Source organism: Pelobates fuscus, chromosome 3, assembly GCF_036172605.1.
Source record: "Pelobates fuscus isolate aPelFus1 chromosome 3, aPelFus1.pri, whole genome shotgun sequence".
Taxonomy (NCBI): domain Eukaryota; kingdom Metazoa; phylum Chordata; class Amphibia; order Anura; family Pelobatidae; genus Pelobates; species Pelobates fuscus.
Window position 1 is genome coordinate 152394627 of NC_086319.1, and position 26032 is coordinate 152420658.

General features: G+C 43.0%; 1 protein-coding gene across 2 annotated transcripts in view; it reads right to left on the reverse strand.

The window, feature by feature from the left end:
• Positions 1-551: 551 nt before the first annotated feature.
• SYN3 (synapsin III) overlaps positions 552-26032 on the reverse strand; it is a 457322-nt gene continuing 431841 nt past the window's right edge. For both annotated transcript variants that reach the window (XM_063447546.1, XM_063447547.1), the window contains exons 10-14: positions 25737-25839; positions 21709-21843; positions 8936-9038; positions 8125-8413; positions 552-2245 (exon numbers count right to left, since the gene is read on the reverse strand). In XM_063447546.1, coding sequence (XP_063303616.1) covers positions 2113-2245; positions 8125-8413; positions 8936-9038; positions 21709-21843; positions 25737-25839 — 763 coding nt within the window. In that variant the 3' untranslated portion in view covers positions 552-2112. The remainder of the gene's footprint in view (positions 2246-8124; positions 8414-8935; positions 9039-21708; positions 21844-25736; positions 25840-26032) is intronic.

A 26032-nucleotide genomic window follows, 5' to 3' on the forward strand; every position in this document is an offset into this window, starting at 1 on the left:
CAGTAGACATTGTTGCATAAACCTGTCCCAAGATGACTAAGCATTAACAGACCTCTATAAAGAACCAAGCTGAAATTTACTAATGGGTACAAAACGAATATAATGTATAACGGGCCATCAAGTAACTAGATATTGGTGCAATAAGTGTAAATGTGGTGTCCATGTGTATTCTGTAAACATGAGGCTTGTCAGGGTTGGGAATAAAAGAATGCAAGGTCTCTTGTAGGCATTAGTGTCAGAACAAGAGCAATTCAGTGAGCAGGTTTTGATGGAAGGAATTGTGATCCTCAACTCATGGCTTGAACCATCTTGGAATAAGCGTAGTCTTTACACAGACTGGCAGCATTAGACAGGACGTAGTTTCAAGCTTCCGCAGAACATTGGAGTGTCTAATCTTGGCCAAGGTTAGAATGACCAGAAATTAGCCTCACATTTTATTAGACTGGGGTCTGGGATAATAAGATATCTTTTAACCCCTTAAGGACCAAACTTCTGGAATAAAAGGGAATCATGACGTGTCAGGCACGTCATGTGTCCTTAAGGGGTTAAATATTAACCTTTAGTGAATCTAATACAGCTCCAGGTTATGAGTCTGAAATAAATTTTTGCAGCAAAGCAGATTTGTGTTTTTAAACTCAAACAGTACATGAATACTCTTGAGAATTTCATGTATACTTTTTCTTTAAGGGAACCTAGTATCAACATTTTGCATAATTCCAATGCCTTCTTAATGATTTTTCTAAATGTTTTGCATTTTATATGCACACATACATCCTTCATCTTGTTACTGTGGTATTTTGGACAAAAGATACATATAAGTACAAATAGATACCAAGCCGCTCATGTACCAATATTAACCTGATAAGTTTGCATTATGAATGAAAGCAGCTGAACATATACTTTTCACCACAGTACACAATGCTACCATGTCTTTAACTCTCCAAAGCAATATTTTCATCAAAGCTTCCCTTTAAAAACTAAAGTTGGTCCTGTCCTTTGAAGACTAGCTTGACTCTCCAAGGCTCCATAATTTGGGGTAATTTATGTTTGATCTCTTGCAGGACAATCAATGAATCCATTATTTTATTGGACTGTAATAATAAGAAAATTCAAGCAGTAAAGAAACTCTATAGTAGTAAGAATACAAAGCTGTATTCATAACACTAGAGTGTCCCTCTGCCCCCATGTAAACGGTTAAACACTTACCTGATTCTAGCGCTGATTTCCCCCTCCTCCTCTGATGTCACGTCAATGTGGGAACCTAATGCACATGTGTGGCAAGTGCCATGCATATTAGGCCTTCCCCATAGAAACATATTGACGCAATGGTTTCTCATCACACTGGATATCCTCATGCAAAGCGTGAGCACGTCATTACCGTTTCACGGAGTCAACTTCATGAAACTGGTAGACAGCCACTAGATGCAGTCTTAACGCTGCAATGTAAACATTGAAGTTTCTCTGTAGCAGCAATGCTTTAGATTGCAGGGTTAAGCGAACAGGGAAACTGTACGCAGACTACTTTAATCAGATGAAGTGGTCTGGTGCCAATAGTATTCCTGGAGATCTACATTATTGTGACTTTCTGATAACCAGACTTGAGCACTGCTATTTCTGGCTCATACATTGGTACATTGTTGACTCGGGACACATTGTTTGGTTTAATAAACAACAGACTCTGAATGCCTGATACATTTTAAAAGCTCTGAGTTGACTCAAATATATAAAAGTAGAGCATGGTTAACCTACCATGTTTGAAGGACAAAGCTCAAGAATGTAAATGGTCATTCTCCAATAAACTGAAACCTTGCTGGTCATATAGACTACCTATCTTTGAATTGGATCTAGATCCAAAATAATAATACCTGACCTGTGGTTTTAATTTGTATTTTGCAGAAGGAGGGTTGACCATAAGCTCTTATTTTCTGAAAAGTGAACTCTTTTCACTAAGTATTCAGGCTTTGGTGGAGCATGATTTGTTTCTGTATGATCCTGAAGTGCTAAAGGAGAATATCAGGATCATCTGTGGTCACTGTAGGAAGAGGTGGCATTAATACAAGTTGTCTGGAAGATTATTCCATCTCTGAAGCCAACAGATAGCTGAACCTGGCATTAGTCAGAGAAGAGACTGGCAAAGGATTTTCTCAAGTTACGAATGGTCTCGGCTTTTGCCTCATCTTCATTTCCACCAGAGCGCTGGGAGGGATCTGAGATGTTGAAATTGTTGGTCAGAGACTGGGATTTGCTAAAAGGAAAAAAACAATCACAAACGTCACCACCAGCTAAAATAATAACAGTATATTTGAGACAGAAAGTGAGAGAAAATGAATACATAACAATGAACTGTGCAATACAGTGTTTAAAAACATTATCCAGCCAATCCAATACTTCTCTGAGAATATATATATTTGTGGTTGGAAACATAATAGTAATGTGCGTGATTTGGGTTAATGCAAAGTTGGTTGGGGTATGTCGTAACCAAAGTACAGGTAGGCCTGTTATAAAAGAGGGCCCACCAAGAGTAAAGGTATTAAAAAATAAAGTATAAGGGGTAAGGTGGGTGGGATAACCTGAACAAAAACAGCCCAGACAAATGGGTAATTGGGTTTTTATTGGATTAGATAGAATCAAACTCCTCCCACAAATACAGTGCTATAGCCTTAAAACTTGTGGTTGGAAACATAATAGTAAAATGCGTGATTCCGGTTAATGCAAAGTTGGGTGGGGTGTGCTGTAACAAACGTACAGGTAGGCCTGTAATAAAAAAGGGCGAAAATGTATCAAAGAACACACTTTGTTGCATCAAATTTACCATGTCAAACCTTTAAAAGCTTTCCTCATTTCTTTCTCTGTATGAGGTATATAACGATTTAGACTGAGGATTTTCATCTCCCCAATCTTTTAATAATATGCACTGGAGTGTCAGTGCTGGAAGCGGCTGAAGCTGCCCCTATTCTAAATGAAAATTATGCCGGATTGAAACCAAATCTCAGGAGTAGTGTTCTAATGTAGAATATGAATTTAGCAGGAGTCAGAGGGATTCCTTGCAGTGAGAGTAGTGGTGAATTGTGTGTGACATGTCTGAGTGTGGGTAGAGTAAGTATATAGTGATCATGATGTTTAGTGATATCTGATATTTTTAAGCTGGAGATGATGTCTGTCTAGCTACTGTAAACTCTTGGGGTCTCCAAAAAAAGTAGAATGCTATATAAATAGCGGTTTTAATTACTTGACTCGTAGGAATGTCGAATGGTCATGAGTCAAGTACATCAGAGAGGGCTTGGAATATTGGACCATCGATGGGTATCCTGGATGATGTAGGGGGTCTGATTTATTAATAGCCCATAATGATGGGATAGGCTGTGAGGAAAGGTGTGTGATTGGTATAAGTGGTGAGTACATGATGTTGAATCCCCGTGATATAAAGTTAAATCGTGCTAATTTAAGGTCACGGTGGCAAACAGAAGAAAAAGGTACCATGAATTCTATGGAGAAATGCTCCTGGATGTGGAATTCCATGGCAAACATTTGAAAAACTATCAAAGCCCTATCATAAGCTGTCTTTGTGTTATCAGAGAGTGCAGAACGTGATTGTGACCGGGCGTGAGACAGGAGACTGGCTAGTCCATCACAAGCTCTTGGAATAGCGGAGTCCTGGACAAGAGCCTGTCTGCTGTGAGGTGAAGCCGAAAGAACACCTGGACATTCCCAAAAATAGCGGCAAACGCTGTATGGGCTGCTGCATCAGTCATAATAAGGGACGATGAGTGATAAAGAGGTGGAATAAACAAATAAATGCCATTCCAAGAAACGAGAAAATGTTGCCACATGCGTAAATCAGCAATGGCAGGGGGTAGGAGACAAAGAAGCCTAGAAAGGAACACCCTTCCCTGCGGGATGATTCACATAGCAAAGCTAAGTAACCCCAGTAAAGACTGAAGCTTCCTACGAGTATACGAACCAGCCTGCAGGAAATGGTCCATCTCCTCCCTGATGCGTAACCAGCTTCTCACCAGGGAGGCTTGCCTGAAACGCGACTGTGTCCAAGGTAATGCCCAGGAACACCAATCTGGTGGAGGGGACAAGAGTCTTAGGTGAAATAGGGATACCTAATGTGGTAAAAAAAAGAAAAAGTAGTGGTGCTGAAAAAATGAGGTGTCTGTGTACCAGTTTCTACCAGAAGAAAGTCGTCGAGGTAGTGAATCATTGTGGGACATCGAACGACATTAAGGAGCAGCCGACAGAGCTTTTCTGCAAAAATATCAAACTGTTTCGGGCTGCTCCTGGAACAAAAAGTGAGTCTAGTGTAAAAATAATAATTATCCCTCCACTTAACACCGTGAATGTGCCATAGGGATGGGTGGATTCATAGCAGCTTGAAAGATGTCAGTTTTGCTAAGCCAAGCGTGCCTGCCTGCGTGTTAAAATGCCTGTATGACGTTATCAACAGTGGCGTAATGTAGGGAGAATTCTTCTGCCGGGATGAGAGAATTTAAGCTTGGTGTATGTGAAGATTGAGGAGCCGAAAGATCAATAATAAGCCTTTTTTTTATTTGAAGATTTGTGAGGAACATCACCAATGGGGTTCGTGCACCATGACAGAAAAGGTAGATGGGAGAATGGGCCTAATACAAAACCTATATAGACTTCTTTGTCCAGTAGAGTATGTACTGTTGAGGGATCAGAATAGGCTGACAACAGATTGGGGCATTCCAGTGTGCCTGAGGGGAGTACCACGAGACCTGTGTGAAAACCTTTGGAAAAACCAGACACCAAGAATTCCACCAAGTGGGTGGGAGGCGTGTGAACGTAAGTGATATATGAGATTGTCCAGATTAACCTCCGTAAGTCATTTGTTGGGAAAAAGCATTGCATGTGCCTTAAAACATATAGAGCAAGAAAATGATGGGTCTGCCCAGTTTATCCTTCTAAACCCGATCTTGAGCAACGGAGGAACCAAGTGTGGTACATGCATGGGTTGTAGATGTGGATGGGTCGGCTTCGCAGGAGTACAAGTTGGAGGAGTGAGAGGAAGATGAACAAATCGCACAAGCAGGTGGCTACAAGTCGGTGAAATGCCTGCAGAACAGCTCTGTATCCAAATGTCTCCAATCGGTTTGAATATTAAACTGACACCGACTTGTGATAGTCGTAAAAAGAACATATGCCGTTCCTGTAGAGCCCAAAGACGAGTATGAACTTAGGGATGGAAAGTTTCTTATTTAGTCTAGGGTCCCTGGCCTTAAGGACCACTGACAAATCCCAGTAGTTATAAGTTCTGTTCTCTACAATGTTCTGCGATGCAATAAGTAGTGAGACATCCTTACCCTCTAGAATGTCTTTCCTGATGAAGGTGAGGATCAAATGTGCAGGTGTCATAATGTGAGTCGTAGAGGGAAGGGGAGTAACAGTGCTCAAACTACTCTGCGAGACTGCTACCGTGGGTGGATAGGAGCCTATTCTCCGCCTTTCTTGAAGTGGCTGGGAAGGGGATGCACCTACGGCGCAGTTTAGGTATGGTCCATGACCTCAAGGACCCGGGAGTAGCATGGGTGAGTGACTCAGCAGGAGAACTGGGATGTGTGGGAGTGCAGGGCCTAGCTGGGGTTTCAGAAAGAGACAGACTAGAAGCTTGAGACATGCTAGAAAGTGACAAAATAAATAATCAATGGCCCATACAACTGCATACCAATATGTATAACTGGCTGGCTGAATTAGTGCTATTAAGCGAAGAATTAATCTACCCCGTGATAGATGAGGCCCTGCTAATTGCCAAGTGGCAGAGAAAGGCACTAGCTAATATTTTGGCTTGAGGGAAACGTAGCCACCGAAACATTATGAGTGGGGGTTGGCCATGACAGGTGTATCCTTACTAGGACCCAAAAGAAGGGTATCCGAGGCAATAACTATGACATAGGGCTGTGGGCAAACCTCTAGGGTGAGGTAGGGAGTTTGGCCTCGCTAATTTGTGAGGTTAAAAGACACAAAACTAAAGGCCAGAATCTGCACCTATCAGCCAGTTCTCTCCCTAGACGTGGGCTTGACCCTGCAATGGCTAAGGTGAGTGGAGAAGGCATGTACCTTAGTAAGTACAAGTGTAGTCTATGACAGACAAGTATAGATACAAGAAAAGTATACACCTATAGGAGTAAATACAGAATGGAAGTAAGTAGTGGAATAACAAGAAAGAAAAATAGTAGAAGGTAATCCACAAGTGGTCAGCAGAATACTTCTCCGAAGAAGTGGGAATGCTTATAGAGATCTATGAGTAAAATTGTATACCTATGAGTATAACAACAACAAAGAAAAAAAAGGGGGGAGGGTAACATTAAAGTATTACTGAGAGAACTAAAAATACCTGAGGGAAATATGAAATATGAATTCACTGTGTCCTCTAATAGTTGTAAAGTATAGAAATGATTATAAAATAGGAGCAATAGATAGAAAAATAGACGTGTTTCAACCTTAAATTGAAATGCCACCACGGGATTGTATACGACAGAAACCGTAAATTATAAGCGTCTGATTGTTAAAGTATGCTTATTGTTGACCATACAAGGGTCAAACTAAGAGAGGCAAGCCCCACACCAACCCCCAAGGACTGATAAGCATATAAGATGCATAAATGCCAGGAAAATCTGTGACCCAATATGAGGACTAATGCTGAGTGATACCATCAGTATGTGAAGGCATTATATTGAAATAACATAACAATATATACCTTATGATAAACATTAAGGAAATGATGAATGCCTTGTGAAAACTGCTGAGAAGGCCACGAAGGGCCAGGCTTATGCTACCTATGAGAGATTATTGCAGATCAATACAATTTATACATAATTCACAATTCCATAACTATAAGGCCAGATTTGCACGTGTATGTGTTTTATTTAAAATTTCCGCCTGACCTGACTAACACATGGACAAAATATAACAGTGAACAGTTGTAAAATGAAAATACTCTGGAACCATATGATACGATACACTAGTGTTGACCCCTCCCCCCCTCCATAGAATAATATACAGTGTTCCATGATAAAGAACATAGCAAAACTGTTGTGTAGGCAAAACCGATTAACTTGAAATTTTAAAACCAACCAGGAATTCCATTTTAATAGATAAGCTCCTAAAAATATTGAACTATCAACGAATATGAACCAGGCTCCCAAAATGAAGAGAACAAGACTTATGAACAATGCGAAATGGATCTCAAGATAACTTAACATACGAATTTGTTCCCTAGGAAAGTACTGATTCAATATATAGCACAAAAGTACCGAATTAACATACTTCATAATTACCTAGACAACTGAGAGTTTCTCCCGAACTGAGCAATGCTCAACCGTTCAGGAGCAACATACCGAACACCTTGCGTTACCTTGCAAAAAAAACGTGAGACTGGACCCAGGAAGCGACCGGCAGCGAGGCTCCGAAGCGGATGGAGGCAGCTGTTGGTGCGGAGAGTAGTCGATTTCATGGAGGCAAGTAATACAATGCTGGAACAGGGTGAGTTCAGGAAATGATGGCACGGAGAGCTGAACAGTAAGTCCAAGTGGTAGCTTAGCTAACGTATCACTTGAACGAGATAGGCCCCGGTAAGAGGGTAATTGGGTTTTTTAAGATGGATTCAAACTCCTCCCATAAATACAGGCCCATGGCCTTAAAACATATGTGAATGCTCATCTGCTCATGGGACAATAAAAGAAAATGATTGTAGGATTTTTTTTTCTTTTTTATCAGGTAGTGGGTCAGACCATCACATTGATAGATAGGAAAGCACATGGCTTGTTGCTACAATTTAATTTATGTATCAAGCATAGTATGACTTGCCATCTTTTCTCAGATATAATTTCACATACAGAAAGTAAAGTTGCTGGTGTGAGAAGTGGTAACTGTACAGTAAATGAAGGTGCTCCGTAGTTACTAAAGTGCCCCTCTGTGTTCTTTTGTAATGTTGAGAGGGATGATCAAACAGGTAGAATGTGTCAAAATATATAGGAATAATACAATTTACTAGAACAAATACTCAAATTGGAAGGAAAATATGATCTGTACTGTATATATACTGCATTATAAGTAGATTAAAAAGATCAGATGTCTCACACAGGATTTGAGGGTACTTACTTGAGATGAGGGTGAGGTGACGCTTGTGGTTTAGCAGTTGTTCCTTGGCCCTGTTGAGACTGTGCCTGTCCAGGAGCTTGAGGTCTTGACTGCTGTGGTGAGGCAGGCTTTGGGGTCTGATTTGGGGAAGTCCCACCTGCTGGCCGTGGTAGTTGAGGAGAGTTTGGAGACCTCTGAGTCTGGGGAGGGCTGGGCTGTGAAGTTTGTGGTTGCTGGCCCTGTGGAGACAACCTCTGCTGTACAGGAGCTGGCCTGGCAGGTGTGGAACTCTGGGCTGGATGCGGACCTCCTATGTAAAAAAATATATTTTGAAGAATCTTTTTATTTGTGCTATACATGCCACAGAAATACCTACTTTCAGCAAACTACTATTAAAAGTGGACTATAATTTTTTCTCAAAATGCTTCATTGGATTTTATAATTTTCATATCAATGGATGTCAACTTTCCCATTACAGGACTCATCTGATGCCGTCTGCCTATCACTGCTTTCCAAATATGGATGAAATTGGCATTGCTAGCACAGAAGTGTAATTCTGAATTAGCAATACAGAAAGTTAACTCTTCCCATAGAGATGCACTAGAGATTGTAGATGCTGATTGGTGCATAGTGGTGATTGCACGTGCATTAAGTACCCCAATGCCTCTCTATAGGAAAAACTGGATTAATGAACGTATCATAAATTTCTCAAAATAAATCTGTTAGGTGTGGAAGGGAAGCTTTAGGTGTGGAGGAGTAATCTTTTTTTTAAAACAATTAAGGGGAATATGGAAGCAAATCTAAAAATTAAGGAAGTAACTAAAGGCTGTACCTTGCGGTGGAGGACGTGGCTGAGAAGGAGGTCCACCACCTCCTTGTGGTCCAGGTTGTGGTTGCATCTGTGGTTTAACTGCCTGTGGTTGCATCTGTTGGGGCTGATAAAAACAGGTAATCAACAGATGGATTGACAAAACCAATAGACAGCAATATATGTAGGTATTCTGAGAGATACATTTACATCAATGTTTGGTGTTTTTTCCCTTTAATTTAAGCCAACAAACAAATAGAACCCCCAAACTATGGGATTCTATAAGGACAGTTTTATTAAGTATATTTGCATGACAGACCAACATCACAAAAGCCCAGGGGCGGGCTGGGCAGGGTGGCAATTGCCCCCCAGGCCGCCCTAAATAAATTGAAAACGGCCGCTGGGGGACTGGGCACTCAAATGGCAGATTAAATTTTTTTTTTTATAATTCTTTATTTTTTTTGTGCAGGTGAGTACAAAGCGCATTTATACGCCACAACAGCGTGCATTCATATTTAAACATAGATATATTAAACAGTGGCTTAGAAAATTTTGCACAGTTCTTGTTTTAAAAACATAATAAGCTGGGGGCGTGGCCTAGCCGCAGAGCAGAGAGGACGTTAGCCTCCACAGCTCCTGCCAAACAAGAGAAATAAAGCGACAATATTGCCCACAAAACAACAATAAAAAGAAGCTAGGAGGCCACCAAGCAACTGACAACATCGACAGGAACAAAACGATACCTTAAATGAGCCGTTTCCTGCGATGCACACCCGACAGGTCCCTGCGGCCTACAAGCGAGGCGGGCGCGGGAGAGGCGGACGCTCTCCCACCGCCGAGACAAGCAGCGACTACAACGCTGGGCCTGCATTCCCACCCCTCTGGACCTCTGGACCGGCGGGGGATATCCCGATCCACCCTCACACGCTCCCCAAACAAAACTGGGAGACCTCTGCCGCCACTCGAGACCCTGAACTGCCAACCGGAGAAACTCTCAAAATGGCGGATGCCTTCCTTACCAACGACCCACGAGGCACATGGCTCGAGACGGAACGTCGGCTGAACAAGATTTTCAACGCCTTTTTGGGAGCAATGGGAGACCCGCATGCGACCCCCACCGCCAACGTCCTCACTCAAGGACCTACCTCAGGTCCGGGCAGCCAAGCGGAGGAAGGTAGGAATCCCCCCCTTAAGCGCACACCAACAGGCAACCAGCGAGGGGCTCCCAGGGGGTTAAACCGACGGAGAACGATAGGAGACAGGGTCTAGACCGAAACCAGCGACCACAACGAAACGGCGCAAACAGCACGGCCCCAGCCCAACACAGGAGAATGCCGTGCAGCACCCAGTTAAGGGGGCAATATACCCACCAACAAACCTGCGGACAAACACAGCTCCAGACGAGACAGCGGCTCAGAGCTCCCACACATCGGAGAGAAGGCAAGTGCTACAGCGAACAACACTGGGAGAAAACACTCAGCCTCAACAAGGCATCGGCTGACCCCCATAGTGACTGTGACACGCTATCAGGCAAGGTGCCCCATGTCACCCGTTTTTTATATGCCTCAATTGGACAAGTATATTATTTGCTGACACCTACTCTCTTTTCATAACTCCAGTTCAGCCTAATAACATTTGAATGTACTCACAAAAGATATAACTCGCTGGCAACCAATTAATAATTCTTAATCTAGTTGATTGCATTCACTTTTATTGTTATTTTCATTTTATTTCCTCTGTTGACACCCTCAGGCAACTACAACACCATCTTGTTTTCATATAAAAACGTGCAGTATAATCCTGTCATGGTATCACTAAGTACTATTTGCACCCAAGCGTAGTATAACTCACACTCAAGCACGTTGTATTTCAAACTATCTTTGTATTTGATTTAATTTACTGTCAGTCTAGATCAGGGGTAGGCAACCTTTTAGCAGCACTGTGCCGATATAGGATTGTGATGTCCCGTAGCGTGCCGGTCCTATTTTTTTTTTTTTTTTTAATCGAGGTGTGTATGCTGCCGTATTCTGCTTGTGTTATTTTTACTGTAATTGCTTTGTATCGTTGTATTTGTGCGTATATGCAGGGCCGTCTTTAATAGTGACTGGACCCTGGGCAAAGCATTTGCTTGGGGCCCCCTGGAACCTGTCCCCCCTCCCCAGGCATGCAATCACGTCCTCCACCTCAATGCAGTGTCGGACCTAAAGTAGAGAGGTGCAAGAATTTTTGGGGGTCTCCCTGTTGCACGGGTGATTAAAAGGTGGGGATCTGTCGTGCAACTCCAGAATGCATTGACAGCTGGGGCTCTACCATTTACCCATGTTTGCAGGTCTGTATTTAGCACTAAGCATTTTTTGTGTGTTTAAATGTAAACAGGTTTTTGTATGGAATATGTTTGTATGTGGTGTTGGCGTGATTGCAAGCATGTATTTGTGTAGTGTTGGTTTTTGAATGCAGAGGTGTATTTACATATAATTTTGGTGTGTAACACAGACATGTGTTTGTACGTAGTGTTGAAATTTAAATGCAGGGGTGTATTTGTGTGTAGTGTTAGTGTGTGAATGCTGAGATGTATGCACATACACACACACACACAGACATACTGACGCACACACACACAGATATACTGACACACACAGACATGCTGACATACAAACATACTGACACACACACACAGACATACTGACACACATACTGACGTACACAAAGATATACTGACACATACTGAAATACAGACATGCTGACACACACAGATATAGTGACACACAAAGACATACTGACACACAAACATACTGACACACACAGACTGACAGACATACACTTTAAAACCCACCCTCCAGTTTCCTACCTTTCTTGCTGGTGGCCTAAAGGTGTTGAAAGTTGGGGTCTAGCGCTCTCGACCAGCCCCCCTCCAATCTGCCTTCTCTTCTTACCCGCGCGCTCCTCTCTTTGTGGGAGGAAGTGATGCGCGGCCGTCACTTCCTCCCAGCCTGCTGCCGAAAAGCAAGGGGCCCGCTCGCGCTGTTAAAGCGCCTCAGCGTGCGACCGGGTCCCTGCTGACAGAAGCCCACCGGGTGGTCCTTTGTGCATGGGCCACCCGGTGGGCCTCCTTAGTGTGCGGATTACCTGAGTAGTTTATGGTATTGTGTATGATACATATGAATGTGGGCTGTGTATGGGGGCTGCTTGTGGAATTGTGTGTGTGGATGGATATGTCACAGTGTGTGTTTGGTAGTGTGTGGGGGCTGTTTGGGGTATTGCATGTGGGATTGTGTGCATGTATGTGGATTGTTAGTGGTGTTTCATTTGTGCGGATTGTGTGCATGTTTGTGTGTGGGCTGTCCGTATTATTTGTATCAGGGGAGGGTTATTCTGCATTTTTGTGTATATCGAGCAGTGTGGGTGGCTTCCAGTAGGGACCAGGCCAGCCAGGTACATGTCAAGGACAGGAGCTGCAACAGCAACTGCAATCTGCTCTACTACAGTGTGGATTCCTATTCACAAGTGCTGGGAGGAAGTGATCTGAGATCACTACCTCTACGTGCTGCAATGCATAAATTAAGGATTGTCCTTCACCACCTTTTCGGATTAGCAGATATCTGAAGTTTTACTGGGACAGAGCCTGTTTGGCTCTAGCAGCCTTGAGTGCCGTGCAAATACACCTCGAGTGCCGTGCATGGCACTAGTGCCGTAGGTTGCCTACCCCTGGTCTAGATAGTATACCCTTGGGTAAATCTTTATGACATACTTAGTCTAGACCTGTAACTCAAACTTAGAAGAGAATCTTCCATTATAAAAAAGAAAAAGTGCACTGTATACAAAGCCGCTCTGTTGTTCACCATTGTTTTATGATATGATTGCACCAGCTATTGTGGCTGTGCAAATCTGTTTGTTAATCCATTCACAACTTAAAGAATTAAAAAAAAAAAAAAACTAATACGCTAGGCAGACATGTCTAAACAATATCTATTTGTTTGAGATCGAACTTGCTTGCGGCATCCTGATATCGTTGATATTCAGAGTTTGAACATAAGAATAAAACAATGACATGGTATAAACATTTGCACCAGTTTGTGATGCTGTGCCACGATGACTAGTGTATTTGAATAATCAGGCGTAAACTATAGCAAGAACAAGCTATTTGTTAAACTGGCATATGTCTTGTCTTGATTAGGTAGACTGTCAGAGCGTAGTCAGCTATATACCTGACGTTATAGAGTGCAGAGAACATGCTAAACAATAACATTATCATTAAGCCGATGAGCTGAGGGACCACCGAGCCTTCACTGTATTAGATGTGAGAAAATTTTGTGTTTGCATGTATGTTAGTAGCCCAGGTAGGCCTTTATGGTGCATGCATCAATTTAAGCAGTGTCACATAGCTGGTTGAGGGAAAATGAACATTAAAATCATACATAGAAAATTATATTGAACTTGAGCAAGTGTCCAGGTGAGTCCCGGTTGTTAGCTGCACATATTTAGGTGGTTGCAGCCGCATAGGAATCAGGGGTGCGTCGTCGTGGGACAAAAGGGGGAATGTTTGCGGGGTCCCAGACGTGAGCGAGCGGTGTCTCAGACTGAATGTCTTGGGTGAGCCCATCTAGAGAATTCCTAGTGACGGTAGTATTCCAGCAGCCTCTTGAAAGTTGTGAATGGCGTGTGGAGTGTCTCCCTGATGCACCAGCAATGTGCAGGAAAGCTTCCATTGGTAGTGGATGTTTTTCTGTTGCAGGAGCACAGTGAATGGCCAGAGCGATTTCCTCCATGCCAGGGTGCTCCCCGAGAGGTCGGCATAGACGGTAAGGGGCATATTTTCAAAATGATAAGGTGAGTGTCCCCTGAGTGCCATTTGAAACCACAGCTTTATCGGATCCGCTTCTGAAACGGACCACCAGGTCCCTGGAGGCTGTGTTCGGGGCCCAGAAGGGCTTGGGTATGCGGAATTGGCCCTCGATCACCACTGACTTAGCCTGTCAGGTTGTAGTAAGGCCCCAATTAGGCATCTTACCAAGTGTGGCAACTCCTCATCTGGTATTTCCTCCGCCACCCCACGTATCTTCAGGTTGTTTTGGCGCTGGGAGTCTTCTTGGGCGGCGAGCCAGGCGTTCATATATCTGGTTTTGGCGTTGCAGTTCTGCACTGTTTGCTGGAGTGACGTTAGGTGCTGGGAGTTCTCTGTGGTGGTGAGTTCAAATTTCCCGATACGGCCTGTGAGGCCCCTTAGGTCCCCGCGGATTGTAGCTATGTCCGCTGAGATGTTTCTCTGGAGCTAGGCCAACATCTCCTGTAGCACAGATTTTGTCACCGGGGACGCATCCGAGTCCTGTGGTCTCCGCATGGGTCTCTAATAAGAGCAGGCTCCAGTGAGGGGGTCTTGGGCCCAGTAGCGCCATGCGCATGCCGCCATAGGTCCCCGATTGTGAGCTCCGGGCTGGGCTTATCTGGTCTGGGCTTCTTTGTTTTGCATCCCATCTTGGTCTTGTTAGCAAGGGGGGTCCCCTGAGACACTGTGGGTGCAGTCAAATCGATTTTATTGCCCGATTTGGCTATCTTGTTTGGGAGCTCTAAGATCGTGCGACCAGTCGCTGCAGCAACCAGCTCTTGTAGCTATGGCAGATGAAATTTTTTTTTTTTATTCTTTATTTTTGCAGTGCATGCTCATATAACATTCACATATGAAGGTACCCCAACGGCATTCCTTCAATGTATTTCAGTCAAGTGTAACACAGAGGTACATGGTGAAACTTGCACAATTTTATATTTATGTATACTGGAACAAATTATATCTCAAGAACCGCTGAATAACAAGTTACATTGATAACAGATTAAAGCTATAACGGTTATTGCTGTGGAGGGTGTACAGGTTTGAGCTAAAATATCGATTAGAATATATTTAGGACAGGTACACCCTTATGTGGTAAAATAGCTAGGCTCAGGATGATTATGAGCGTTCTAAAAACAGTGAGCGCAGCTGTGTTTCAAGCTAAGTACACACTCATTAGTTATGAAGCACAGTAAAAAGATAACCACAGGCTTGTTAAAGTTACGTTTTAAGGTATGTTAGGTGTACTAATGATATCTTTGCTATATGCATGACAGCTAAAGCAAATAGTATTGTAGAGTCGTCAGGCTCTTAATAAAGGCGTTATCATAATGCTTAGTCCTCTGTGGGGTTTTCCACCACAGGTTTAATCCCTCTCCAGCCAGATGGGAATCAGTTGCTGGGTACTATGAAGCTCACCCATGAGGTAAAGTGGAGTGCAGTGGCAGTCAAGCTGCAAAAGCATAAATGCAGTCTTGGTGAGTGTGGGCAGGCAAGTGGTAGAGTACCTGTCCCTTTATGGTTCCTCGTGCAGGTGCTGGATCCCTTCTGCCATGCTGTATCCATGTGACCTTTGTGTTTGCGGGCTGTCGCAGCATTTCCACGGTGCTTGAAGATGGTTGGCGTGCTGGTCTCCGTCGCTAGGTCTTTGTCTCTTGAGGACACTTTTAGTAGGTTCACGTGTGTGTGTTGGTGTCGGCCTCCGTAGCTGGCTTGTACCATTACCCGAAAACGCTCAGCGTGGTCTCTGCTTTTCCGCCGCCGTGTAGCTTGACCCGAGTTCTGCACAGGTACTTGCCGGTTCCTTCTTAGCCCTTGGCAGCCTGCCACCAGTGTGCGGTGTGTGCCTCCGCCTTTTCGCTTACTTGGGTGCATCGGCTTACGATCTCCGCCATCTTGTTTGCGGCCTTCGATTTTTGGATCGCTATCACAGCCCGTCGTGTCAGTGTTGTTGCACGTTGGCGGGCCCAGGGTGGGGACCGGGATCACCCCCCGGTCCAGAGGGGGGGGGAGGCAAGACGCCGGCCAGAGACCCGGGAGAGCGGCCGTCTCTGCCCGGCTCAAGCTCCAGCGAGCTCCGGGCCTCGTCAGGTTACTTGGGCACCAATCAGGGTCATGAGAGGTATCCCCATGTGCCCCATCAGTTGGGGGTCCCGGTGGGCACCAGTATGGACCTGTGGTTGCCTTTGGCTCCTAGTTGGCTCCGATTCTTCAGGCCCTGAAGCGGGAGCTCAGACAGAGCACGTCTGATCCCACCGGCGGTCAGGCCCTGCCCCCATGGCAGATGAAATTTAATGTAGAAAAATACAAAGTTATGCACTTTGGCGTTAAGAATGCACAAGCAACTTATTATTATTTTTTTTATATCAGTTTATAAGGTACAAACATCAGACATACATTGTTGGCATATACAATTTCCATATCACTCCACATTGCCCGTGGTTTCTATTATACAAACAAGCAGATAGTTTTCCTAGTATCTACACTCGTCACAGCATTTACAAATTTTTCCAAGTACACAGGGTACATAAATTGTGCGAAGTAACCTTTTACCTTACATGTTGGTCTAGGCATAGTAACGTGCTGTCACCAATCGTAGTAGTGTTTGTATTGCATTACTGAGCCATATCTCCATACAAATGGAACCCCGTGATATGTATGTAAATTGTAACTTTAGTGGACATTCCTTTCTTAGTATATTGTTCTATTGTGTCATTTGTCTGTTGTGTGTATATTGTTCTTTGACCTGGGGCATTGTTGATGCGCCTAGATAATCTTGTTTATGTCTGTCCGTCTGTCCGCACCTGTTTTATCTTATATGTACAAAACCTTAAAAATTGGGGGGAGGGGTGGTGCTAGGTGGGGTAGGGGGATGGAGGAGGGAGGAGGAACATAGTTTCCCGGTATCTTTTGTTTAAGCTTTGGATGATCTTGTGTTTAGAGTTTGTATGATTGCTGTTTATGCTTTCTTGCAGGCTGGTTTGGTTTTATAACAGGCCTGGTCTCCTATGCCTTTTCTGCGGCTTCCGTCCTTATTGCGTCTTTCAATTTCTGTGTGTTTCATTTTGTGGGATATCTATATGCGTCCCACATTTTCCACGCTTCCACACAAAATTTTTGTGGCGCTCTATATGCTCTGGTGGAGCATTCATAGAGTTTGGTGGTATCTAGTTGTGATATAATCGTGTCTAATGTTGGTGGGTCTTTTTGTAGCTATGCCTTGGCTATGGCTGTAATGACTGCAATGGTGATGTGGAAAATGAGATATTTTGGGGATTTAGGTAAGTTCTGTGGTATGTGTTGCATAAGAAATACCTCTGGGTTCAATAGTATATCTATATTCCCTATTTTCTGTATGAGGGACTTTGTATCTTCCCACAATTTGGTGATGACATGTCCACCAGATATGTAGAACATCACCTGTGTCGTGACCACATCGCCAACAAGCTCCTGTTTGCGTCGGGTCAATGTGTTTCAACCTGGTGGGCACCATATGCCATCTGTAAAGCATTTTTCTAGACATTTCTATCTGGGATGTGCATAGTGTTAAGTGTTTGTGGGCTACAAAGTTTGTTCGCCATTCTTCTTCTGGTAATTGCCTTCCTATATCTTTTTCCCACTTTTTTACGAAAGTCATATCTTGTATTTATTTTGTATTGTTTATCATAGCTCCGACAGCCCATGCATAGATTTAGATCCTATTCTCTGTTAATACGACAGCATACATGGATCAATATATATATATATATAGATATTTTTTTTTCTTTATCCCTCTCCCTGCTTAGTTTCTCCTGTCACCGCTTATGTATGTACCTTGTTGCTTTTGTCCTAATCATCTGACGTCACCTGGTTATGCATCATCTTAGTAACTGTGTGGGTTAGGTAGCCCGTTTTCATCTGACCGGTGCTGACCATGTATCTACATTGCCCTTTCTTGTATCTGAGAGCTCTGGTTCATTGTGTGGTGCCTGATGCGGTTATGCTAATTTATCTGGGGTTTTATATCATAACACTCCCTACCTTGCCATTCAGAGGATAATTTGTTAGTGACCTCTCCTCTCTGGACGGACTTCCATCTTAGCTCCTATTTGTCAACTCCCCTTTGTGTCTGGGGCATCCTTAATTTCCCGTATATGTGTATATGTGTGGGGTTAGAAAATGTATATTTAGAATACTTTATATATATATATATATATATATATATAGTATAGGGTATTTGATGGGTGTACGTCTAGATGTGTGCCAGTGCGATACCTGAGCCTCTAAGCAGTCAATTTCCCTGTTTCTGATTAGTTCAGTGTGCATCTTCATTCTTTTGGTCAGTTCCATATCGATAATCGCTGCGTACTTGGGAGAAAACGACGTAGTCTTCGTTAGTTGTTGTTGATGATCTTGAAGTGTTCTTAATACACATGTCCCTCGTGTCTCGAGTGTCAGTTGTCCTTGCTTGCTGTGTTCGTTGTCTTGGTTCGGGTATTAGGTGGTCGGTTTATCAAAGGCTCTCTCCAGAGGATTGAGGCATGTCGTATGCCTATGTAGCTTGCTATTGCTTGTCTTTCGGATCGCCTACTTCACTTATCAATGATTGTGATCATTTCGCCTTGCAGGTATCGTGTTCCATTCCACTTGCAGTCTACGGGAAGATGCTGTTGTTTTCTCCGCCACATTGCCTGCTATGCCCCATGTTTGCAGCAACTTTGTTCCTTCTTCTGGTGAGGAGATTGTGTGCAGTTTTCCTTCTCTCGAAATAATCATTTTTGTGGGGTATCCCCATCTAAATCGCATGCCATTTGCCTGCAAACTATCAGCAATATGCAAAAGATCTTTTCTTCTTTTCAGAGTTGTAGCAGATAGGTCGGCAAACAGTTTTACCGTGGGATAATCTGGATGTGGTGTAGATTTGTTCCTGCTCGTGCGTAAAATTAACTCTTTAATATGAAAGTAATGTACTCTTGTGAGTACATCCCTTGGTATGGTGTCTGGCAGGTGCCGTGGTTTTGGGATTCTGTGTACTCAGTCCAGGAGTAACATCTCTTCCGGTGTGTCTGATGTATAGGCCTTTAGTAGGCCTCTCACATATGTTTGCAGTTCCTCCGGCTGGACTGATTCAGGGATTCCCCGCAGCCGCAGGTTGTTTCTCCTGGAACGGTCTTCAAGGTCTGCTAGCTTTACTTCAGCCATCGTGAGCTTCTGCTCTAGGTGCTCCACGTGGTTCGCGAGGTCGCTAGCGCCGTGGGGAAATCATCCATTTTGGATTCTACTTGCGATGTTCTTTTACTGACCTCTTGTACGTCCCGTCTCAGCGAGTCCATGGAGTGTTGCCAGGACATAATGAGCTTCTGAGTAAGGTTATCGGGCGCCATCTGTAAGTGCCTTTTGGTGAGTTGATCAGCCATTATAGGTTGCCCTGTATCTTGTTGTGAGTCTTGAGGGTCCGGGCTGGCGTCGCCATCTTGTGAAGGCCGCTGTTGCTCCGTGGTTTCTATTTGTTGTTTATTGCCAAAAAAGTTTATTTTTTCGTTTTTGGCAGTTTTTCTTTGTTTTGTTTTGTGCCATCTTTTATTTTGGCGATTTGCAGGTCCTAAACGTCCGGATTAATGTGGATTGCAGGCCTTGGTAGCCAGAGCTCAGGTTCAAGCGACCATTAAGCTCGGCAGTTAGCCACGCCCCCGCACAAGCAACTTATACCATTAATGGAAGCAAATTAGGGATAACACCCTCAGGGTACTATAGTGTCAGGAAAACTAAGCGGTTTGTGCTTGTGTAGTTTATGAAGTGTGTGTACAGTTTGTGTAGTGGATGCAGTATGTGTAGTTGATGCAGTGTCTGCGTAGTGTGTGTGTTTGTGGTGTTGAATAAGGGCTGTGAAGGGTGAGCAGTTTTTTTAAAACGTATAATTATGTGTGTTTCCCCTCCCTGCCTCTTACCTGTGGCACTGCAGGTTGTATTGTGAAAAGAGGGCAGAGGAGTCTCATCCTTCATCTCAAGCAGCATCAGGTCCTCTCGTGAACAATGCGATTGTTGCTGTGGATTGCAATGGCAATGCTCTGTGTTGCATACAATGCCAGATTCTTGCCATGGCAACACACGGCAATGCTTTCGTGGCCGCGAGAGGAGAGGACCTGATGCTGCTCAAAGTGTAAGATGAGACTCCGGGGACCCATTTTCACAATAATTTAATCATTCATCCACAAAGCTCAACTCAGTTATAGGGGCCCACTAGTGCAACTCAGGTTTATTTAAAGAGCATTCTAAGTACAGATATTTCGGGATCCCTGTCCCTTTTATTAATAGTAAATGCCCTCTTTGAGGGCATTTATCCGGGGTTCTGAAACATCTGTACTTTGAATGCACTTTGAATAAACTTGAGCTGCACTAGTGGGCGCCTATAATTTAGTTGCGCTTTGTGGATTAATACTTTGGATTGCTATATTTTGCTTGTTGTTGGGGCTACAGCAGCTTACACACAATAGCTGCACTAGGGTAAACTATTTTGCCTTTTGGTATTGTGCTATACCACACTCCTAGATAATATCTTCACAATATTATAATTAAGTGTGGGTGGTGTTAAGGGGGATTTTTGTATAATTATTTCTGGTCTAGTGCAGACAAATAGTGATTTTTAAACTTTCACCACCAGAACCAAGTCAAGCGCACACTTGTAGTTGTGTGTGTTCGTTATAGACAGCATCATGTGATCTTTCTCACATAGCAGCTCCACTACAGCTAAACTAAGCTGGCAGATCACAAAAGCACCCCATTGTCAAGTAAATAAAAAAAACAAAAAAAAAACATGAAAGACATCCACTGCTAGCTAATGAAGAATTTCTATGATATATTGTGTTACGCCACTAGATGGCACTCCTATGCTGGCTAATGGATACTGGACTATATGGTAAATGGTGGAAAAGGACGTAATTATTAGCTTTTTACACAGTCAGGATTATAGTGAATTTCAAAAGTTATAACAAAAAAAAAAATTAGAAAAACTCTCTTCAGTCAGTTATGTTTTGAGTTTGACTATTTTAGGCATTTAATTTGAAATTGAAGGGACAGTTTAGGCACCATAACAACTTCATTTAAAGGAAGTTGTTACGGTGCCTTATAGTGCCAGGAGGCCCTTGGCCACACTCTTACCTCAAGGGGTTAAACTGTTCTGAAGCGGTTTAACCCCAAAGAGGCCTCTAGTGCAATTCTCTGCTCACTCTCAGGCAGGAACCAGCTTCTGAAATTTCCGTTTCAGGAAGCACAGAGTACCGCCAGGCAGAGGCACAGATGATTGGCTGACAACTATTAGCCAATCACTCTCTCTATACACAAAACTGTCACGGAAAAGGTACGTTCCATTCCACAGATTTATGTAGAACCAAGTGGCGTCAGACTGGTTTGATATAATAATACTGTCATTAAAAAAAATATTATGAAATTATTACAAACGAGAACATACAGCATATTAATGTTTTTTGCTCATTTAAAAAGAAAGATGATTAAAGAGAGGTTTCATAGATGCTAATTCAAACAGAGCTGTACTTCCTGCTATATAGATAGCCACTAAAGGACCCTTATTCTGCTATCTGACGCTGGACATCCTCACGCTCTGCATGAGGACCTCCAGCGTCAGATTTTTCCCCATAGGAAAGCTATGATTAATGCTTTCCCATGGAAAAATCTTAATGCGAGTGTGGCTATTGCCGCGCATGCGCATTAGGTCTCCCCTTCCGGCTGACGTCAGCAAGGGAGGAGCGTGGGCTGGGCCTGACCCAGTGCCAAGTGATATCAGTGCTGGATTCAGGTAAGTGACTGAAGGGGTTTTACCCCCTTCAGCACCACAGGAGTGTAGGCACAAGGGAGGGGGGTATTGCAGGAGCCTATAGTGCCAGGAGAACGGGGTTGTTTGTTTTCCTGGCACTATAGAATCCCTTTAATGAGGGCTTTACTTGCTAATTATTGATTATGCAGCATTTAGCTTGATTACCATGGGTCTGGGAGGTGTGGGTGTTGGAGATTTCATCTGAGCATGCTGAGTCATTTTAGCAATCACAAGGTCTGCCACAAGCTGCCGATCCTCTTCCACATGTTCTCCAATCAGTGGCATGGAACTGTCCATCACCTGTAATGGGAATGATGAGTTTCGGTAAGTGACCTATCGACCAGAAAATATACTCAAAAGATCTATTTATAAACTAATAAATATTAATAAAATAGCATTGATCTAATAAATTTGATTCAATATTCAAGTACATTAACAATGATCAGCCACAACATTAAAACCACTGCGAGGAGAAGTGAATACCATTGATTGTATTGTTACAATGGCACCAGTCAAAGGGTTGGATATATTTGGCATTTCATGTGTTGGAAGTAGGAGTGCACCGAAATTCCGGCGGCCGAAAGTATCGGCCGAAAATGGACCTAATTCATTTCGGCGATATTGGCACATATCTGCAGAAAATGCTGGGCGGTCGGGCGGCGCTGGTGGGCGGCTGGCGAGGGTGCACTTCCTCTGAGCTGTCTGCTCATCTCCCTCGCGCGCCGCAGAGTGAGGCTGGGAGCCGGAATATGACGTCATATTCCGGCTCCCAGCCTCACTCTGAGGCACGCGAGGGAGCTGAGCAGACAGCTCAGAGGAAGTGCTCCCTCGCCAGCCGCCAGCCAGTCAGTGCCGCTCGCCCAGCAGCCACCTGACCACCAGGGAGGAAGAGACACCCCCCCCCCCAGCATTCCCAAAGGTAAGGAGGCTGGGGGGGTGTTAATATAAATTTTAAAAAACGTGTTAATGTGGGTGAGTGTGTGTTAGTGTGTGTGTCTGTTAGTGTGTGTCTGTTAGTGTGTTTCTGTTAGTGTGTGTGTGTCTGTTAGTGTGTGTTTCTGTTAGTGTGTGTTTCTGTTAGTGTGTTTGCCTGTGAGTGTGTGTGTCTGTTAGTGAGTGTGTGTGTCTGTTAGTGTGTGTGTCCGTTAGTGTGTGTGTGTCTGTTAGTGTGTGTGTGTCTGTTAGTGTGTGTGTCTGTTAGTGTGTGTGTCTATTAGTGTGTTTCTGTTAGTGTGTTTGCCTGTGAGTGTGTGTCTGTTAGTGAGTGTGTGTGTCTGTGTGTGTCTGAATGTGTGTGTCTGTTAGTGTGTTTGTTTGCCTGTGAGTGTGTGTGTCTGCTAGTTTGTGTCTGCTAGTGAGTGAGTGTGTGTCTGTTAGTGAGTGTGTTTGTCTGTTACTGAGTGTGACTGTTAGTGTGTGTGTGTTTCTGTTAGCTAGTGTATGCGTATCTGTCAGTGAATGTGTGTGTGTGTGTATTTAGAATGCGGGGCGGGGGGAAAGGTTGGGTGGGAGTGGTGCGGGGGGCGGAGGGGGTGGCGCCTGAGTTTTGTCCTGCCTAGGGCAGCACAAAACCAGTATACACCACTGCCCAGTAGCTCACCATCCGCCCTGGTACCGCTGTGAGAAGACCGCACACTGCCGCCGCGCAACCTTCTAACCGGAAGTGCCAGACGTGCCGTGAGAGCAGTGGGGCAGCCTGCTGTAAAACTACCCACATCGCCTGCGGTAAGTAATTATATTTAATAAAATTAATTACAGAGATTCACTAAGAATCCCCAATCCTGTGGGAAGCCATCCACTTACACAGAAAGTATTTTCTCTTTTTTTTTTTTCTATTGCTATTCGCTATTAAGTGATGATTGCCCTGCTGTACAGGAGGCTAATTGTGTCTTAGATAGCCTCCAGGAAGATAAAGTGTATTGCTCTAACAATTTTCGCGCCCATCCGACATTTTGCCGTTTCTGAAAATAGTGCCATGAGTCTGACCTAGTCCTTGCACTCAGACTCAAATGTAAATAAATATAATTAATAAAATATTATATTATAATTATTTTTTTTTTCTTTAAATAACATACCAAGGCAATAATGCACTAATACATGGCTAATACCTAATGCACTTATCATATTTTATAGGTCTTTTACCCCATCAATTTAGTATTTTTTTTAAACTAACAGCTTTGGGTGGCATTGTGTGTATAATATCTATGGATCTGTTTATATATTTTAAGTCACTTTCCTTTTTTTTTTTTATCTATAGCTGAGGCATAGTCCTCTTTCAGTGACTTTACAATGTCAGCGGTTTGGAAATATTTCAAAGTTTCTGATAAAGACACCAAATTTGCTTGTAGTTTTTCATATTTGATTTATTAAATTCATGAAAAATAATTATATTAATAAAATCATAGAAAAAAAAAAGTATTTTAAAAGTATTTGGGCAAAAAGGCAGTTTCGGTTTCGGTTTTCGGTCAAGGGCATCCTGAATTTTCGGTTTCGATTTCGGCCCTGAATTTTCATTTCGGTGCACCCCTAGTTGGAAGCATGAAAAATGGTCAAACAAAAAGATCTGAGTGACTTTGATAAGGGCCAAATAGTGTTGACTAGACGACTGAGTCAATGTGAGCATAATTACTGGACAATGGAACAATGGAAGAAGGTTGCATTGTCAGATGAATCACATTTAGATCAGGTGGATGGCTGGGTCTGTGTGTGTCATTTACCTGGGTAAGAGATGGCAGCAGGATGCACTATATGAAGAAGACAGACTTGGTGAGGCAGTGTTATGCTTTGGGCAATGCTCTACTTGAAAACATTGGGTCCTACATTCATGTAGACGTTACTTTGACATGTACCATCTCCCTAGAGATTGTTTCAGGCCACGTACACTTCTTCACGGCAATAGTATTTCCTGATGGCAATGGCCTCTACCAGCAGGATAATACACCCTGTCACACTGCAAATATTGTCCAGGAATGGTTTGAGGAACATGACAAAGAGTTCAAGGTATTGTCTTGGCCACCAAATTACCCAGATCTCAATTAGATTAAGCATCTGTGGGACGTGCTGGAACAACAAATACAATTCATGGAGGCCCCACCTCGCAACTTGCAGGACTTAAAAGATCTGCTGCTAATGTCTTGGTACTAGATACCACAGGACATGTTCAGTGATCTTGGGGAGTCCATGCTTTGACGCATCAGAGCTGTTTTGGCAGCACGATATTAGGCATGTGGGTTTAATGTTGTGGCTGAATATGTACAGTACAGATGTATCTGAAATGTCTGTTTTGCATGTGTTTTTTGTTTTGTTTGTTTATTTAAAGAGTGAATGTAAGTTTGAGCTTGTTTATTTTAATATGGAAAAAATACCTGACCACTAAGCATATGACATAAAAGAAATCTTACATTATCTTGACTTCCAGCAAATGTCAACTGATCTCAATTATCAAATCTTGTCCATCACTATATTCTCCTGTCCCTCTCTGGCCATCTCCTTATCAGTACCCTCGCACTCAAAATATACACCTCAAGATGAACTATTGCACAATAAGTCAACCCGCTACCTCCAAAGAATCTTGTTCAGTTGAATTCTGCTGGAGGAAGCCTTGCACCTTGTCAGACTTTCCCCATTACGAATTCATGCTATGTGCATCAGAGACCTCTCCCTTACTAAACAATCACACTTTTCTTCTCCTATTACTACTCTCTTTGACACTTTCAACTATTTACTTCACCCCTCATACTACTTAATAATAAGCTGGCTTATAAAACTAACCAGCTTGTTTGTGATTGTCAGAGACTCTCTGTTAGTGGCACAGTGTGTTTTATTGTGTCTGTTTTGTACTGTTTGGCTATTCATTAAACTCAAATTATGCATTTCCGACAAGGGAACAACAATTGTTTAGAAAGAATTAGACGGATTAGAAATATGCACAAAGTCAGTTATTTTTTCTTGATTGGATATATTGGTCCAAGGTTACAAAAACTGTACTTGCTTTGTAAATATTTCATATTTATATTATATATTTATATTATAATATTTGTATTTTAGTGTATTTTATTGGATAGTTGTAAGAGGGTATATAAATTGAGAGCTTTGCTGTTTTGCAAAGATATCTCACTTTTCCAGCTATTCCTCATTTGCCTCTCATGTGCATGATTTGTCCATCAGTAACCATACAATTCATCATGTCAAACCTCAATTATGAAGTCCTTTCCATCTTTGCTGTGGACGGCTTTCACGGCACAAATATCCAACCCTCCAAACATCTCGGCACAGGAGTCTGCCCATAGGCGATATCTGCCAAAGAAAGCGTATTATAACTGGAGATAATAGGCCATAAACTGGCACCATTACAGGTTGGAAAATTTAGTTTACGAATCACGATTGCATAATATGAACTTCCAAAGCCTGTGCTTTAAACAAATCTTAAATAACTAAGGAAATAAAATCCTCAGTGAAACGAGACAAAAATTATATAACTCTATGAAAT